The sequence below is a fragment of the Mus caroli genome, chromosome 8 (assembly GCF_900094665.2).
Source record: "Mus caroli chromosome 8, CAROLI_EIJ_v1.1, whole genome shotgun sequence".
In the NCBI taxonomy this organism is placed as follows: Eukaryota; Metazoa; Chordata; class Mammalia; order Rodentia; family Muridae; genus Mus; species Mus caroli.
The window spans coordinates 49,499,037-49,515,866 of NC_034577.1; the positions used below are offsets into that span (position 1 = coordinate 49,499,037).

General features: G+C 38.6%; 2 protein-coding genes across 5 annotated transcripts in view; one reads left to right on the forward strand and one right to left on the reverse strand.

The window, feature by feature from the left end:
* Positions 1-13,834, reverse strand: part of Cep44 (centrosomal protein 44) — a 20,146-nt gene extending 6,312 nt beyond the window's left edge. Inside the window, exons 1-9 of one of the 4 annotated variants that reach the window (XM_021169667.2) lie at positions 13,391-13,834; positions 11,914-12,073; positions 10,096-10,232; positions 8,166-8,313; positions 6,922-7,068; positions 5,721-5,846; positions 3,683-3,850; positions 2,517-2,723; positions 1,434-1,506 (exon numbers count right to left, since the gene is read on the reverse strand). In XM_021169667.2, the coding sequence (XP_021025326.1) occupies positions 1,434-1,506; positions 2,517-2,723; positions 3,683-3,850; positions 5,721-5,846; positions 6,922-7,068; positions 8,166-8,313; positions 10,096-10,184 (958 nt within the window). In that variant the 5' untranslated portion in view covers positions 10,185-10,232; positions 11,914-12,073; positions 13,391-13,834. The other 3 variants (XM_021169664.2, XM_021169665.2, XM_021169666.2) reach the window with 3 other exon arrangements.
* Fbxo8 (F-box protein 8) overlaps positions 13,817-16,830 on the forward strand; it is a 41,552-nt gene continuing 38,538 nt past the window's right edge. The window contains exon 1 of the mRNA XM_021169668.2: positions 13,817-14,079. The gene's annotated coding sequence lies outside the window, so the exon portion shown is untranslated. The remainder of the gene's footprint in view (positions 14,080-16,830) is intronic.

Consider the following 16,830-nt stretch of genomic DNA (forward strand, 5'->3'; position numbering starts at 1 on the left):
GACACAGTGAAACTAACAGAAGTTATGAAACAAATGGATTTAACAGATATCTACAGAATATTTTATCCTAAAACAAAAGGATATACCTTCTTCTCAGCATCTCATGGTACCTTCTCCAAAACTGACCATATAATTGGTCACAAATCAGGCCTAAATACAATAATATTGAAATTGTCCCATGCATCCTATCAGATCACCTGAAATTGCCTTCTGTGAGATGATAGCAGCATCTGCACTAACTGTGTAGTGTTGAGGAAACCTATTAGAGTGAGTTGCCTTAATTCAACTCTGTCCACCACTCAGTGATTGGGTGGTCACTGGAATACTGACCAGTGAGTTTCAATGAAACTCATCTTCCTCATCTGAGACAGTCACATATGCATAATAATAGTACTTAGTTTACATGGCTGTATTAGGAATGAAATGACTTAATACAGCAGTTAGAACAATGCAGTTTCTTAAATTGCATATTGTAAAATGCGGATTGTTAAACATATAGTAGCTGAAAAGCTCTAATGATGTTACACACATATATATAAAACTGAAATTTAACCTCATGATAAACTGTCAATCATAGAAGTCATCTTCTTTACAAACATAATTTAATCACACCATGAGGTAAAATGTGGCCCTTTGCTTTTTCTAAATTAAGACTCAAAAGAATAAAAGGTTCTGTGGAAACCGGAGATCCTTGATGCTCAGTAACATGGAGTCTATCCGAAGAAGGTTGTGGCATGGAAAAGACCTCCCGGGCTCTACACCATTCTCACTGTATGACTGTCAGTAAGCAGAACTTTTAGAGGTCTGATTTTCTTATTGACAGTACTGTTATTCTAGAATGATTCAAAGTAAAAATCCCCCAAGGTCTACAAGACTGTACGCCAGAGTATATTCATCCTCTATACCCTGAAAGATATATACTCTGGTTATATAAGCAATCATTGGCAGTCTGTGGTTCTCTATTTTCTTTTTTCTAAGAGCTCTGTAATTTTATTTTATTAATAGAAATGTGTAATAAAAGCTGGAGATATGACTTGATCAGTAAATTTGCTTAATTTGATTTCTAAAACTATGGTTTTCTTTGTTTTAGGTTTTGTTTTAAATCAGGTGTAGTGGCTTGCATCTACAGTCTGACTGCTAGGGTGATGGAGACAAGGGTATCCTGGGAGCTTGCTGGCTAGCAAGTATAGCCAAGTTGGTGAGCTAGAGGTTCAGTGAGAACTTTATCTCAAAGAATAATCCAGAGAGTGATTGAGAAGGAAATCTAATATGGACCTCTGGCTTACACACGCACACGCGCGCGAGCGCGCACACACACACACATACACACACACATGCATAGATGAGAATGCTAAAGATGCCAAATGTCCATACAAACTACTCTTTTAAACATGTTTGCAAGCCAAGAGTATTAATATAATTTAAGAACTTACCATAGGGTACAAAGTCCACATCACTAATTGACTCACAGTCTTGACTTGCCACATTACGCTCTACAGATTCACTCTGGAATGTACAGGCAAATATTTAGAATAAAATGCAAGGTGTTTCATTTTACACTGCTAAACACAAAATAGAAGCAATGCACAGGGCATGTTTAGTTTGAATAAATTTGTTTACAAATAATATATAATTATTTCTGTTTAAGAAACAACCATTTAGATGCAGAAGCAGATAGTAACATTCCTGAATCTACAACTCCAGTCTCTAAAAGAGGAAGACAGACTAGAAACTGAAATCCTAAGAAATAAAAGAGATTTCTCAGACTCTATAAGGCAATGGTAAATTTAGTGGTTTGAATAAGAATGGACCCCACAGACTCATATATTTAAATGCTTAGTCACCAAGGAGGGACACTACTTGAGAAGGATTAAGAGATGTGGCCTTTGTTGGAGGAAGTGTGTCACCAGGGGTGGGCTTTGAGGTCTATCTCTCAGTTGATAAGGATATAGCTCTCAGTGACTGTCACAGCCATGTGTGCTTCCATCCCTGCCCCCTCCCGCCATGATGACAATGGACTGACTCTCTGAACCGTAAACAAGCCCCTAGTTAAAGGCTTTACTTTATAAGAGTTGCCTTGGTCATGGTGTGACTTCACAGCAACAGAACACTGACTGAAGAGTAAATTTGGTAACTGTTTCTATTAAATTCACTTTATGATTGAAGTTAATGCATAAAGAAGAAAAAGTTGGAATTTCAATTTTTACCTTTTCTACAACTTTTTCTGTAAACTTTGTCTTATTAAAATACATAATTTTCAGTTTTTCAAAAATTCTTACCTCATTCCAAGTATTTCAAGTATTAATCTATTAATCACTAAAATCTCAACTTACAAGTTTTTCAAAATATTCTATTTGAGAGGAAAACAGCCATTAAGAAGTATAACAAAACTTGTTCAACTTAAGCAGACTTTATTCTAACTAAACATTTCTTTCCTAAGTAGCCCCTCGTGTAGCAGTACACAGATGTAATAAGATGAACACTTTACTGTACTCGACAGCTTTCCATAGCGATACCTTTTTGGACAACAGCATCTCTGTTTCAAGAAGAGTGACACGACTTAGAAGGTTGTTCCAGGCCTTCTCATCTACCATCACTTTTCCGTGTGTTGCAGCTTCCAAACGCTCAAGCCGTTTCTCTATCCAAGTCAGCTGCTTCAGCTTTTCCTGACATTCGGCCAGTGTGATCTGAAGTGCGGTAATCTCAGGATTATCACATATATCCTAAAATGATAAACAAGACCACAGATGTTATGAAGTGACATTTTCATTCCTTTGTGTTGTTTTGATAGCTCAGGAAGGAGCACAGTGTGACAACAGAGCCCTCCGGCAGACAGACTGGACCTAGACAGCACTAGTCTGTCAGATGTGACCCCAGTGACTTCATTTTCACAGCCATGACTTGTGAAGTCATCTGTACGATGCTCTCACATTAGGTAGCACAATACAACTGCCATTACTTAGTTCCTTGAAACATTGCCTAATATAAAACCCAAGAGGAAATAAGCAAGACAAAATGACATATGCTCACTAGCTAGTGTCACATAGCACAAAGTGGGCCCATAAATAAATGTTCATAAATCCAAGTGTAACCCAAACTGTATAAAGATCCCAAGGCAGAGCACTGTATCAGAAACAGTAGAGATCATATACATGAGGGTGCTTGTATTAAAAAGGAGTAACAGAAATGGAAAACTAGCAAGGAGTCAGGTAGGACAGCATAGATCTGCAACCCTACTATAAAAAGGCCAGGCAGAAAGGATTTTGCAATTAGAAGCCACCTTGAGCTATATAAAGGCAGCCAAAGCTACATGGCAAGACCATGCCCCTTGGGGAAAATAAAGCAAAAACTCCCTTTGCTGACAAAGGGAAAATGGGATAAAATGCCAAGCTTACAAGTGGTAGAGAACTCTACCACGCAAAGCGGCACATCTATCTTGCTAGACTGCAAGTTCCCTGGGGCAGGAACCTTTTTTCATTTCTCTTTGCTTTACTTCTAACTCAGGAGGGAAACTGCAAACAGATCTGACAACTGGAATCCACTGACCCCCATTCAGTAAGACTGATTCATTCTTAAGTAATAACATAGGTGCCATAATTTAAGAGTTGACAAACAGTCCAGGTTTCAAAGACTAAAGTAAGCAGAGACACAGCAGTGTGTTAAAGAGCCCGCAAGGCCTCACTTGCAGCTCAGCCTTGACCTCAGGGGCCTGGGCCTCAGGAATCCGAATGTCAGAACTCTGCTCTGCTGACTCACTGCAGCCTTGACTGATGTCTGCTAAGGTCACTGTCCCTTCAGGAACGCCAACCTTCTCTTCAGTGTACAGGTGGCGGATCACCACAGCTTTCTTCTGCAGAGACAAACACCAACAGACACTTCCATGGTTTACTGCCACGATTCCTTTAAGTATACTCTAGACAAACTGTATAAAGATTTAAAGACATTTAAATTACCACAATAATGTATCATAATATAAGATGCTAATATTAACATATTTTTTAAGTGCTTGGGAGACATAGTTCAACTTTTTAAAAAGCTTTCTTATGTCTTAGGTTAAATACTGAAATATATTTTAAAGAAGATGTTTAGCTTGGTTTCAAAATGCTGGACAAAGTGGTTACGGTAAAGATGAAACAGGATTAGCAAAGATCTGATTATTTGTTGAAACAGGTTAATGTTCAGATTTTATAAATGTTTGAAATATTACATGATAGAAAGTTAAAACCAAAACCAAAAAACAACAAAACAAAAATATCTATGACGTGTGGTAGCACAGAACCGTAATCCCAGCATTTACTAAGCCCAGACAGAAGGGTTAGAAGCACCAGGCCAACCTGGGCTATATAGTGAGATTCTGTCAATGAATAAATAAACAAAAGTTGTGACATAATTTACAAGTTAAATAACAACTTGCTATGTGAGAACTCACCAAAATTTTTACTATTGATCAAATCACAGTACATAGGTTACCTTTCATTGAATGTTTAAAATACTGAAAAAAGGGAAGTACTAAGAGTAACTTCACACTTTAGCCACGGTCTGCCTGCCTATTATTATTATGGATTGTTTGTAGAGACACAAGAAAACCCTAACACATGAAGAAATCATAAACAATCTAAATGACATGAGGCATCAGCAAGGAGACAATTTGCTTCAGCACTGTCCCAACTTCTTTGTCAACAAAGAAATATAAGAATGATTATTAATACTACCAGCTCTTTAGTAGTTATTCATGTTTCTGGTATTAAAGCTTTTCTAGTCATATATTTTGGATTAAAGAATAAGTAATTCTATGTATTTCACTTTATTTAGAAACAATTTATACCTTTTATCTAATTCTACATCGATTATTAATCTGTATTCTGCCTCCTCACCCCAAAAGGAAAATAGCTAGAAGGACATTTATTATTAAAATGGAATACTAGCTTAGAGCTCCCTTGGATATGAAAAGCAGCTGTCACTCGATGTATTGGAATTCATTTAGCTGCAGGTGCTCAAGACAGAGACAGCGAATACCTAAAATAAAGAATAATCAAAACCAGATTACTAAAGAATCTATAATCTTGGTTTTCATTGCATCTAAAAGAACCTTCAAAATCACTCTTGCTACTAGTGGATTACTTAATACATATACACATCTTTTTAGGGATGATCAGATATGTAATTAAGAGTATACGCTGAGGGCTGCAAAGATGTCTCAGGTTAAAAAACACTTACAAACTCTTGCAAAAGACAGGTTTGGTTCCTAGTATTCACATGGAAACTTACAACCACACATGACTCTAGTTCTAAGGGATATGACACACTTTTTTGCTTCCTTCTGATATACAACCATGTAAGATAAAATAAATATATTTTTAAAAGTATGTCAATGCCTCTATAAAATAACCTTACTACATTTTATCTGGAAAATGAAAAAGAATTCAACATTAGAAATATGAAGCCTATACAATTTTTCCTGTTTACACTTCTCACAAGTTTAGGAATTGTCCCCAAATGTCACTAAGAAGTCACCTGCTGAGACTGTGGGGAGGAAAGTGAAGTGGCTTAAGAGAGAGAGCATCCGAGAAAATATGATCAAAACACATAAATAAATGAAAAGAAGGCCTTTAAGAAAACTCGTTTTCACTACTAAAAACGCCTTGTATCTGTGCTGCCTGCTGCAGTGGAGAACTCCATCTCTCTGTACGCAGATGCTACTGTCCCTTTTCTTTTCACACCTTTCCTGATGTCATAAACCTGCCCGTGATATCAATGCCAACAGCCTCTGCAGGGCGTTTCTCACTGTTTGAACAAGGTTCTGGCTTTTCAGAAACGTTCTTCTTCCTTTGGCATGATGAATTATTCTAAGAAGGGAAAAGAAGTAGACAAAATAGTACATTTTGTAGAAAAGTATGATATAAATTTAAATTCTATTCTTTAAATACTTAGTTTTGATAATAGTAAATAGTGGAAACAATGAAGCATGTTTGGTTTGTTTGTTTCCTGTACATTTAAGTGAGACTGGTTTGTTGGTGATGTAATCCTGCACACAGAAGACTGAGGACGGAGGGCTGAGGTCAGCATTAGTTACACAGAAACTATGAGGCACCTGGGGCTACATAGTTAAAAAAACAAACAAAACTACACAAGAAAATAAAACAAAAGCTTTAAAAAGTGTCAAAAATACATTATCTTTGAACTGTTAATTTAGGTTCAGATCATAATGTGTAAGACATGTGACTAGTATCGGAGAAATCACGACCCTTGACAGTCTGTACCCTATCTGTGTATAATGGAGCAACCATGGCATCTGATATGTGGCTGTATGAGCAATGAGATCTAGATTAAGTAGCTGCTCATGGCTTGATCTAGGTCAGACTGCAGGAAATCCTGGTATTACAGTGACCTGTCCTTGGCAAGAAGCTCGCTGTGAAATCTTTGCCCTATAGAGGAGATTCTGAGACATAAAAGTTAGAGGTCGGACTCCTCAGCACCTCTGTGGTTTTACACATTCACATCCCTTCCAGTTCCCAGCTTGGTTCTATACAACTCATTTTTGGTAGAAACTAATCCTAGTTCCTAGATTTGCCCTTGAAATTCCTAGACAATTCCCCAATTCCACGTATACCATTAACAGCAAGAATCCCCTTCATTTCATAACACACTGACATCTGTAACAGTTGGTGTAGTCACCTGCGAAGCTTAGCTGCCCACCCCTCCCCCGACGAGAACACTGCTGCTTTGCCTCAGTGCATTTGCTTCTGCACTTAAGTCTCTTCTACGAAGGTCCTCCATGCTTTCTCTAATCATAGGAGTCTGACAGCCAAAGAACCTCTGGGGTCCACTGACCATGCACTTTTAAATAATTTGCTGCTGATTTGATTTAAATAGTGGGTTTTTTTTTTCATCAGTTAGAACTAAATCTATTTGTAAAATTACCTTGTCAAGGCCAATCAATTCCTTGTGTTTTTTCATCACACAATTCAATATATCACAGACAATTTCAATTTTCCATTCAGCAAATCCAGACTGTATAAATTGCTTTTTTGTCAAAATTGGTTTATAATCGAATTGATCACGAAGAAGCTGCAAAGGAATAAAGGTAATAATTAGGAACAATTTATTTGTTTAATTCAAAATTATATAACCACCTGATCAGAAGGTAATGACTACCCTTGAGAGAAAGATCAAGCCATTAAGTAAAGTTACTAAAAGTATAGAGTTGGTGTTGAATTATGCTCAGGAATGAGACAAGTTGCTAGGGATATGTTGAGTAGGGGGCAGAAGGGAAAAGAAGAGGGAAGGAGAGGAAGAGGAGAGGAAGAGGGAGGGAGAGGAAGAGGGAGTGAAGAGGGAGAGGTGGGTGAGCACTTTAGGACAGCCAGAGCTAGTGAGACCCTGTCTCAAACAAAACAAAACAAACACACACAAAATTCATAGCACTTGATAAAATTAATGGTAAACATTAAGTTTTTAAAAATCGAAATCAACAGATCAAATTCAGTCTCCATTCAAGTGTCTAGATGCTACTGCAGATAGATCTTGTCTCGGATCTCAAGGAACAAACTATGAAAGCTTCACTGTGTATACTATAAGGTTCTCTCTCCTGCTTCCTCCAGTATACAAACATTTACTAAAATTTCATAGAAAGCAGGCAAATTACAGCCAATGACAAATGTTTACCAGTTGCCATAATTAATAGGAAATGTTGAAAAGCAAACAGGAATTGTATATTTATTGCAATAGAGACCACATGTTAATGAAATAAACACTTATGAAAATACTCGGTCAAATATATACACATGTGACACATGACCACATATGATAATAGCCCTAGATTATAATGAAGCTGAATTTTTCCCTATGGCCTAGTAATTAAACTTAATTACATCCATGTTTAGACATATGAATACTTATACTGCACTATAATTCACACAATATTCAGAACAGGAACTCATTACAAGTTTGTAGCCCAAGGGCAATAGGCTATGCATATAGACAAATCTAGGTCTCTGCAACCACACTCTGATATTTTTCCAATGATAAAACTGCCTATCAATGCATTTCTCAGATGTATATACCATTGGTAAGTGAACAAGCAACTGTGTTTCGATAGTTATTACTAAAGTATTGATTTTAAAAATCACTCAATAAAGAATTATTGTTTCATAAACTCAGACTACCTTGTAAACAGTATCTGTAAATCGCACGTCGTTCTTCGCTATGAGCTCTATACTGGATTCCATTAGGAGTTCTGCTACGTAAGGCGAGTATGAAGTGAGAGAGTAGCTGATGATGGGCAAGGATGCTGCTGTGTCTCCCTTTATCAGGCTGTCGGGAAAAGGGAAAAAGACTTAACTCACATAGGTCCAAAGCCTGGGTGATTAAGGATAATTAGCAGTGTTGTCAATAACTTGGTTATCATTATAGACACAGTAATGAAGATAGACATGACTCTCCAGACTCTCTTTGCTACTCTGAGCCATTCTGATCAGATTAAGAAACAACACTGTTCACTTTCATGTGCTCTGAACCTCACTATTGCTGGACAGCCTATCTCCTACAGTTTTTATGGCTTTTCTAACGTGTATTCTTACTTGATCTCCTATAAATGAAAAGAAAGTACTGCCTTACAGTTCTCAAGAAGATTTTATACTTTGCAACATTTGTTATATTAAGGCATATATTCCTACACAAACCTGCAAAAATTAACCTTACAAACTCTAAGTTATGAATGAGGAACCACTGGAAGAGCTTATGCTGTGATGAGGTGCCACTCTGCTTCTTCGAGAGCTGTACCTTCCTAGCCTGTGCTATGTCTAGGAGGAGGGCCCTACATGCTGCCTTTATCTGTACGTATTCGTTATGACTCATTACTTAATGCTGGTTCTCATGAAGCCATCTTCTTAGTCTCTGATGCCTCATACTGTCTGTTTCTAATTCTTTACTTACTTACTGGTAGGTAATGACTTGCTGAATCCTGCACAAAGAAGCAGATGAATTCTATCTTCAGTTAGCAGCCAGCTGAAGTTATACTGTGCTTACATATGAACAGAATGTTTTCCACAGAATTGCAATGTGTGTGTAAGCCTCCCCATCGCCACCCCAAAGTTTTAAAAAGCCTTTTGTTTTTATTTGTATGTTTCCTGCCCACAGCAACTGCAGATGGAAGGCACCTGATGGGATGGCTGGGAGTAAACTCTATTTCTCTGGAAGAGCTGCAGGTGCTCTTGGCATCTTTCCAACACTCCACTCAAAATTTAATAAGAGTTTTATAGCATGGAGGCTACCTTAAGAAACACCACTAATCAGAATCTTCCATGCTAGAGAACACATGAAGTAAATGGTCACTGCTCATGTTGGCTATATTAAACATACTACTACCCTGCAGAATGAGAGAACGGCAGATTATATAATTAATAAAATCCATTATACTCCAGTGAGCTTAAAATTAGAGACAGCATCTAGACTGAGATATATACAGCTAACAAACGGCCATCTTAAATCCTCTTGGGTTGAAATTTTTATTCATACTTATAAGTTCCTACAGTTTTCTGCTTTCTTAAATACATATACTTGAATATTATAACATTAGCTATGTATATACACAAGTACATTTCTCTTGAATTTATTACAGCTGTTCACTGCGCACTCACACTCATCTACAACAGTACAGGAACCTCTGAAGGACAAAGGACAATTTGAGGGAGCTGGATCTTTTGTTTCAGTGTGAGGCCTGGGGATTGAAATCAGGGTCATCAGGCTGGGCAGCCAGTCCCTGTACCAAGCTGTTAGCCCAAAAGTGAATTTAAATAGGGTCCATTAAAAAGAATTATTAGTTTCATCATGTCATATGTATCTCGAACGTTTTGCAAAATAATAATAATAATGATAAAACTAGCCGGGCAGTAGTGGCTCACACCTTTAATCCCAGCACTAGGGAGGCAGAGGCAGGTGGATTTCTGAGTTCGAGGCCAGCCTAGTCTACAGAGTGAGTTCCAGGACAGCCTGGGCTACACAGAGAAACCCTGTCTGGAAAAAACAAAAAAAGAAAAAAGAAAAAGAAAAGAAAACCACCAGTAAGTTTCAAATATCAAATGCATTACAGCTTACCCGACATAATCCACCTCATTAGGGTAATTTAGTGAACGAAGCACTTGTTCTAGCTTCCGCAAGCTTCTTTTTAAGTCACCTGTTGCCATTATATTCCGATTCAGCTCCAACTCTCAAATAATCTTACAACCTCTCATCTAAAAATGAAATTATGAAGTCCTGGTTAACACTTTGGGAAGTTGCTCTGTTCTACTGTGCATACATCTCCTTCATCTACTCTGTGTGTCTCCCCAGCAGGTTACACCACCTACTTCCACTCCTCGGAACTTAGCACTTCTCTGGCAGGTTAAGGGCTTACTGCCTTGTGCCAACTCTCAACCCTAAGTGCAAACTTGGCTTCAACCTCATCCTCTACTTTTTCCTTTCGAAAAACATAAGTATGTCTTGTGTTTATGTTCTTCCAATGTACTTCATCTAGCACTCTCCCAAATGTTTTACCTTGAATGATAATACACTATAATCTTTACTCAGTGAAAAAGAGACTTATTGGCCCAATGCCTGAGGGGCTATGGATCCTCACAGTGTAGAAGCCATCGTGACATGGTGACAGGCAGCACAAGGTGGCAGGAATGCACAGTAGCTGCTAGCCTACATTACCCCAGACCAGAGGAAGGAAAGCCAAGAACTGGTATCAGGCTATCTATCATCTTAAGGCATCTTCACTCCCCAAGCAACCTCCTCTAGCTAAGTCCCACCTCCCTAAGATTGCACAACCTGTCAAATTAGAACTCCAAGCTGGAAACCAAGTTATCAAACATATGAGCCTATGGAGGACACTTATCAAATCATAGCTGGTACCATTTGGAAAAAAATATCAAGTTGAAATGGCCGCTATCATTAATTGCCCTGAATGTTTATAAAACCTATATAGTATAAACCAAAAAATGAAGATAAATTTAGCACAGATTTAAGTTATTATCCCCAGGGTTTGGATTTCATATAGTTGCCAATTAGAGATGCTTATATTAAAATCCAAACCAAACTCATAGTTCACTAATATCTTGCTCAAGAAAATGACAAGAGTTCCTGCAGAAAAGAGATTCTCTGAAACTGGAGCTCCTTTAAAATGAAATCACTGATATTAAAAGAAAGAAAGAAAGAAAGAAAGAAAGAAAGAAAGAAAGAAAGAACAATTCAAGAATTAGATTAACTATACTTAGGGATTTTTGTCCACGCACTGTATTTCAGCAACTATCGACATATAAATCACCCCTTCCCAGACACTTCTGCATCTATATAGATCAGGAGGAGTATATAAAGCTGGCAATGTGCAGAATTCTAAGCCTGGGTCACCACCATTTCTGTGGCCATTTCTCTAGACTTGAGCACCTATTCCATGTCCATGGGATAGCATCCTATTCTCAGTCTGCTCCTGAGGAGCGAGCTGCTGAATGTACTTTTAAGTATCCTTGCACTGATGCTATGGTCAGCATGTTTGAAACACCAAATTACCTACTAAATAGTAATATATTTAGACAATGAGGATTTTAGGGGGGGACGGGGAAAGAAATCCTAAAATTAAATTATACAACATACTGGTCAAAACAGTAAGGCTTATTTCCCATCTTTCCAGATGCCTGGGCTAGAAAGACATACAGATATGTTAAGACAGACTTCCCAGATCAACCTTTATTGACTAAGAAAGGTGACGTGGTAACTACTCTAGCCTCTGCTGTAACTACAAACACTGTGCCTGGGATTTAAGATTGCAGGTCTGATCTTGTTTTAGTTTCCAGACCCATCTGACAACACAATTGTTAGTTCTGTTCATATCCCATCTTCCCAGGACATGCGATTTTATCCAATACTCGGTGCTACCTTTTCTTTTGCTGGTATCATAGAAGACATTTATCTTTACATTATTTCTACCTCTGGTAATGAAATTTCAGACAATAAAGTATGCCCCAGGAACACATCCTCTTCATTACCAGCACAATAAACATTTTAAAGAAGAGTAAGATTCAAGTACAGCTTGTATCTGTAGGTGGAGGGAAACGATATGACAGAAAAGAAAAACATAAAGGTATTTTTAAAAAAACAAGATCATAGAAGTATGTTTTCAAGAAAGGCTTTCCTAGTATTTTTTAATTAGTAAATACTAAAATTATTACTATGAATTGAAGCTAATCAAGTACTGATACATATGTTACACTTGACCGTAGTTAACCTGAGATAAAATTAAACTTACTTAAAAATAAAATTAGCATTTTCACTTTATATTACTTATCACAGGATATTAAATGAAGACCATATACAGATTCAATCATTAAGGTCTCACTGGTCTAACTAGCTTTCTGAAGAGTTAGGAACAAATCAAATCCACCAACCGAATTGCTGGAAGACATTGTGAGCACCGCACAACATGGTTTGGTGGGGAACAGAACCGATCTCAGGATCTTGGCATACCCAATGGCTCTACAACTGAGCTAGTCTCCCAGCTCAGCAGTTTAAGATACTTTGTTTCAAACCCAGCTCAATTTCATAGCTGCTACAGGTTTTTAAAAACATGTCACAGGACTTCAAAATCATTTTGCCCTGGATAAAGTAACTAGCCTTTAATAATCACAGTGGATAGCTAGGATTTTGAGATTCCGCTTGACATATCTAAAAGACAAACTTTAAGATAGAGGGATACAAATCTGTAGAAACTAAATTTACAAAATCTTTCCGTAATAGATATTAGGAAAATGCTGTTGTAAGATTCGATGAGGGAACCGCTGTGTTCACGCATAAAACACTGTTAAAATGCTTGCAAATAATTCTGTAAAATAGTCTAGTGTAGCAGTAAGCCTAGAATACATATGTTAAAATTAGTTTTCTTTTCATACAGAGCAATCGTAGGCCTCAAAGTAGATGGAGAATTATTTTGGGGGGAAAAAAAACACCATGAAGATGGAAAAAAAAGAAAAAGAAAGAGAGAGAGAGAGAGAGTACACGAAGGAAGGAGTACTTTTTCTATTCCGGACAGTCTTTTGGAGCTAGATGTATTTTTGACTGAAAGAAACTTAAAGGCATCTACAAAACAATTCAAAGAGGGCAGACTCCGATTCATTCTACTTGATGCCTTCCAAAACCATACCAGTTGGTACACAAGCAAGTCCCATCTCGAATTCCCTTTCTGCCTCTAAATTTAAAGGGATGAGACGGTAGACCTGATCGTTCGCCTACAACCCAGGAACTTCGGTGAGGACAGCAGAAGGGCCACCTCCGTCCAAGCCAGAGCACAGCCTGTTCACGAGCTCTGGCTCAGCCAGCAGCCCCTAAGCAAACTGAAAGGTTCCCAAGGCTACCGTACCAACACAGAAAGAAGAAGGGCGCACAAGAAACCCGAGAACGTGGCGGGAACCGGGTCTGCAGCCCCAGAGCCTTACGCCCGCGCCTCGGGTCGCCCCTCGTGCCGACGGTTTGTTTTTAGAACTCAGAGTTCGAGCCGAGAGTTCGAACGGCGGCTAAACATTCCGAGCCACAGGCTGCCCCAAATGCTGGCATTCCTAGGTGCAGATTCCACACTGCGTTCGCGCAGCTTCTTCAGGATACTCGACTGTCATGAAAGTTTTATCAATTGCGTGTCTTTTATTGATTGTCACATTTCAAATTAGCATAATTTTGATGGCCAGAGTCGTTCAGAATGAGAAGCGAAAACATAAAGACTTTATGGCGAATCTGAATGAGGAAAACGGAAATCTTTTTCCTTTAAGGAGCCGCTCCTCGACGTCACTTCCGGCAACAATAGGAAACGTCAAACCCTTGCAAGGTCCGCCACTCGGGCTTCTGCAGGCTGAGGTGCTGTGACTTCGCGGGAGTCTGGGGAGCCTTCTGGTTCCCTCGCAGCCATCGTGTTCTCCAGCGCGAACACGTGCGCTCTGGACAGGCCTCTCCATGGCTTGGGCACCAGTTCCCGGCTGAGCCATTTTCTTCTCGGCTGACAGCCCCCGCCCACAGGCCGAGTCGTCGCGGCGGCGGTGGAGGTCCCAGGTCGCTCAGGTACTCGCGTAGGCACAGAGGCTTCCGATGCCTTGCCTCTTCCGCCCGCCCGGACGCTCTCACTTTTCTCCTCCGAAGTGAGGGCTAGGGATGCTTGCCACTTGGTAGCCCCGGCCCAGCAAGCAACAGTTTAGGACCAATGGGTATTGTGAGACATTTTGAGTGACAGCGGCGGTGGCTTATTAAAATGATGTATCAGAGTCGAGAGGCGGGTGTGAGTCTCTTCTGTTTCTAGGCCATTGGTATAGAGGTCGATTTGGGACTCGCGGTAGCGACGCGGTGTCGTCCCTCTTGAAAGATGACAAACGGTGGAGGTTACTTTCTTCAGTTTCACATGTTGCTTTTGTGGTGGTTACAGTGTCGTTCGATGCCCAGGCACGCTTCATTTCTTACGGCGTCCCCTTAATACGAATTCAAACATATCCAGTTTAAGACCTCCGCTGATTGCTCGTTGCTACAGTCTCCAAACAGACTATAAAATTGGTTCAACACTTTCCTTTTCGTTTTCCTTTAATGTGGCTACGCTCCACTTCCCACATCTTATGTACTCAGTACACATTGTCTAGACAAAACCCATAGCAGTTTGCAATTCTTACTCGATATATTTCTGGTTTATTTTTCGTTCTGTATTTACTGATTAATAATTGTGACGACTTAATTTATAAGTGAGACATTTATTTTTAAAGACACTCCCACACACACCGGCGCGCGCGCCATATTCTCTTCAAGGCATTTCCCTCAATACTGCAATTGAATACAAACTGTTGTTCATGTCAGTGTTTGCACTCCGTCTTTGTGTTTTGAAACAGGGTCTCCTGTGTACTCCAGGCTGGCCCAGAATTCACTGTGTAACCCCGACTGTCCCTAGCTAGCAATCCTTTTTCTTGGCCTTCCAAAGGCTTGGACGTATGGTTTTGCAACAGGTCACTAAGTCCTCGTCTCTTTGCTTTGGTTGTTTGGACTTTGGCACTTTCACTCTGAGGAGAAGAGCTTCCGGTTACCTTTGTGAAAGGTTTTTGTTGTTGGGTTTTGTTTGTTTGTTTGTTTTTTATTTTGTTTTTACAATGTAGAGAAGGTCTCAGAATGAACAATAAATAAATGTATTATTTTCAGGATAATTCAGAAACTTCTTGCTTATACAGTTTGTCTAAATTAACAATTACCTAAGTATCGTCACTAGTTTCACATTGCTGGTTTATGATTATCCCCAAATTTAATGCAGCTTAAAACAACAAACATGTATTATCTTGGTTTCTTTGAGTCAAGTATCAGGGCAACGTTCAACAGAGCAATTCAGCTTGTTTCGTGAGGTAGTGGTTAGGCTGTGTTTGGGACTTGTGATACTATTGAGAGACTGCATTGAGATGGACTAAGGTTGTACTTCCAAGTGCGTGCACATAGTTGCCAGCTGCACTAGATTCTCTGCTAAGTGGGTTTTCTTCAGAAAACTACCTTAGAGTATGGCTGTTGATTTCCCCTACAACAGACAAGCTGGGAGAAAGCATCCAACTGAGGGAAGATACCTATATTTTATAATCTAATCTTAGAAGTGATACCCTATCACTGCTGTCATAGTGTGTTTGTTAAGAGTCTTTAACCCAACCCACATTAGAGAGGCAGAGGATAACACAGGAGGCAAAATCGATGGGAGCATCGATTTTAGAGGCACCTGGAACAAATGTGGCTGATAACATGTATCATGTTATTAACATGTACTTTTAGCAGTTAAAAGTAATCATTACATAAGAATATCTTAGCCAAAGTATGTCCAAAAGAATTTAATTCTGACAAGGAAAAAAAGCCTGATTGTGAAGTAATATGTGAACTATACTAGCATCAGCTCCTCCAGAAAAATAATTTAGAAATATTTTATATTAATTATCCTAAAGAATATTATTTAATGTTGCCTGAAGGGTAGAGAATCTGAAAAGAGTGTTTGAGGTTATCTTTTACCCTTTTACATAGCTGAAATTGGGTCAAAATAAATGTATCGAAGATAGCTTTTGAAAAGGAAAACAGTTAGGAAAAGGCTAGGGCTGGTTATAGATAAAATGCAGATCAGTGGAAAATTTCTGTTAAACCCGTGTGATCAAATGGGGGTGGGAAAAGTGTGTTTTGGAAATGTGCTTTGATTTTTTTAAAAAAAATATTTAGATGGCAAGTGTGAGTGGTAGTGGGTAACAGAACTATACTCCATGTTGCTGTGTATATCAGTCCAAGGTGTGCTCCTTAAAGACCTCTACTCAGCTGAAGCCAGAATATTTTACCTTGCTGCAAACCAGCAGCAGCAACAAAATGTAGGATGAGACTTATAAAGCAAGGTTTATTAAAAATAAATTTAATACAGTTTTAGTAAGGACATTGACAGAGGGAGAGAGAGGGAATTAATAAAACAAGGGTACACACCCTAAGTATGATCTTGGGCTTTTCAAGATAGAATTATATTAAAGTGTGTTAACAATAGCAATACATAAAATTTTGATGGCCTTTAAAGTTATATTATTTAAAGGTTTTTTTAAAGTAAATAAACCTGTTTTAGATCTACTTGTTTTTATCTAGTCAGCATTCTGTTAGTAAATAAACTATGTTGGTTTATTGTATATTATATAGTTTCGAGTGTGATCCAATAAAGACATAGGTTTAAAAAAGAACAATAACCTTTACTACCCATGCTTCACAAGAAAGTCAAGACTGTTTTGATTCTCATTGGTTCTTAGCAAGTACAGATTTGCAAGTCTCTTCCCTTTCTAA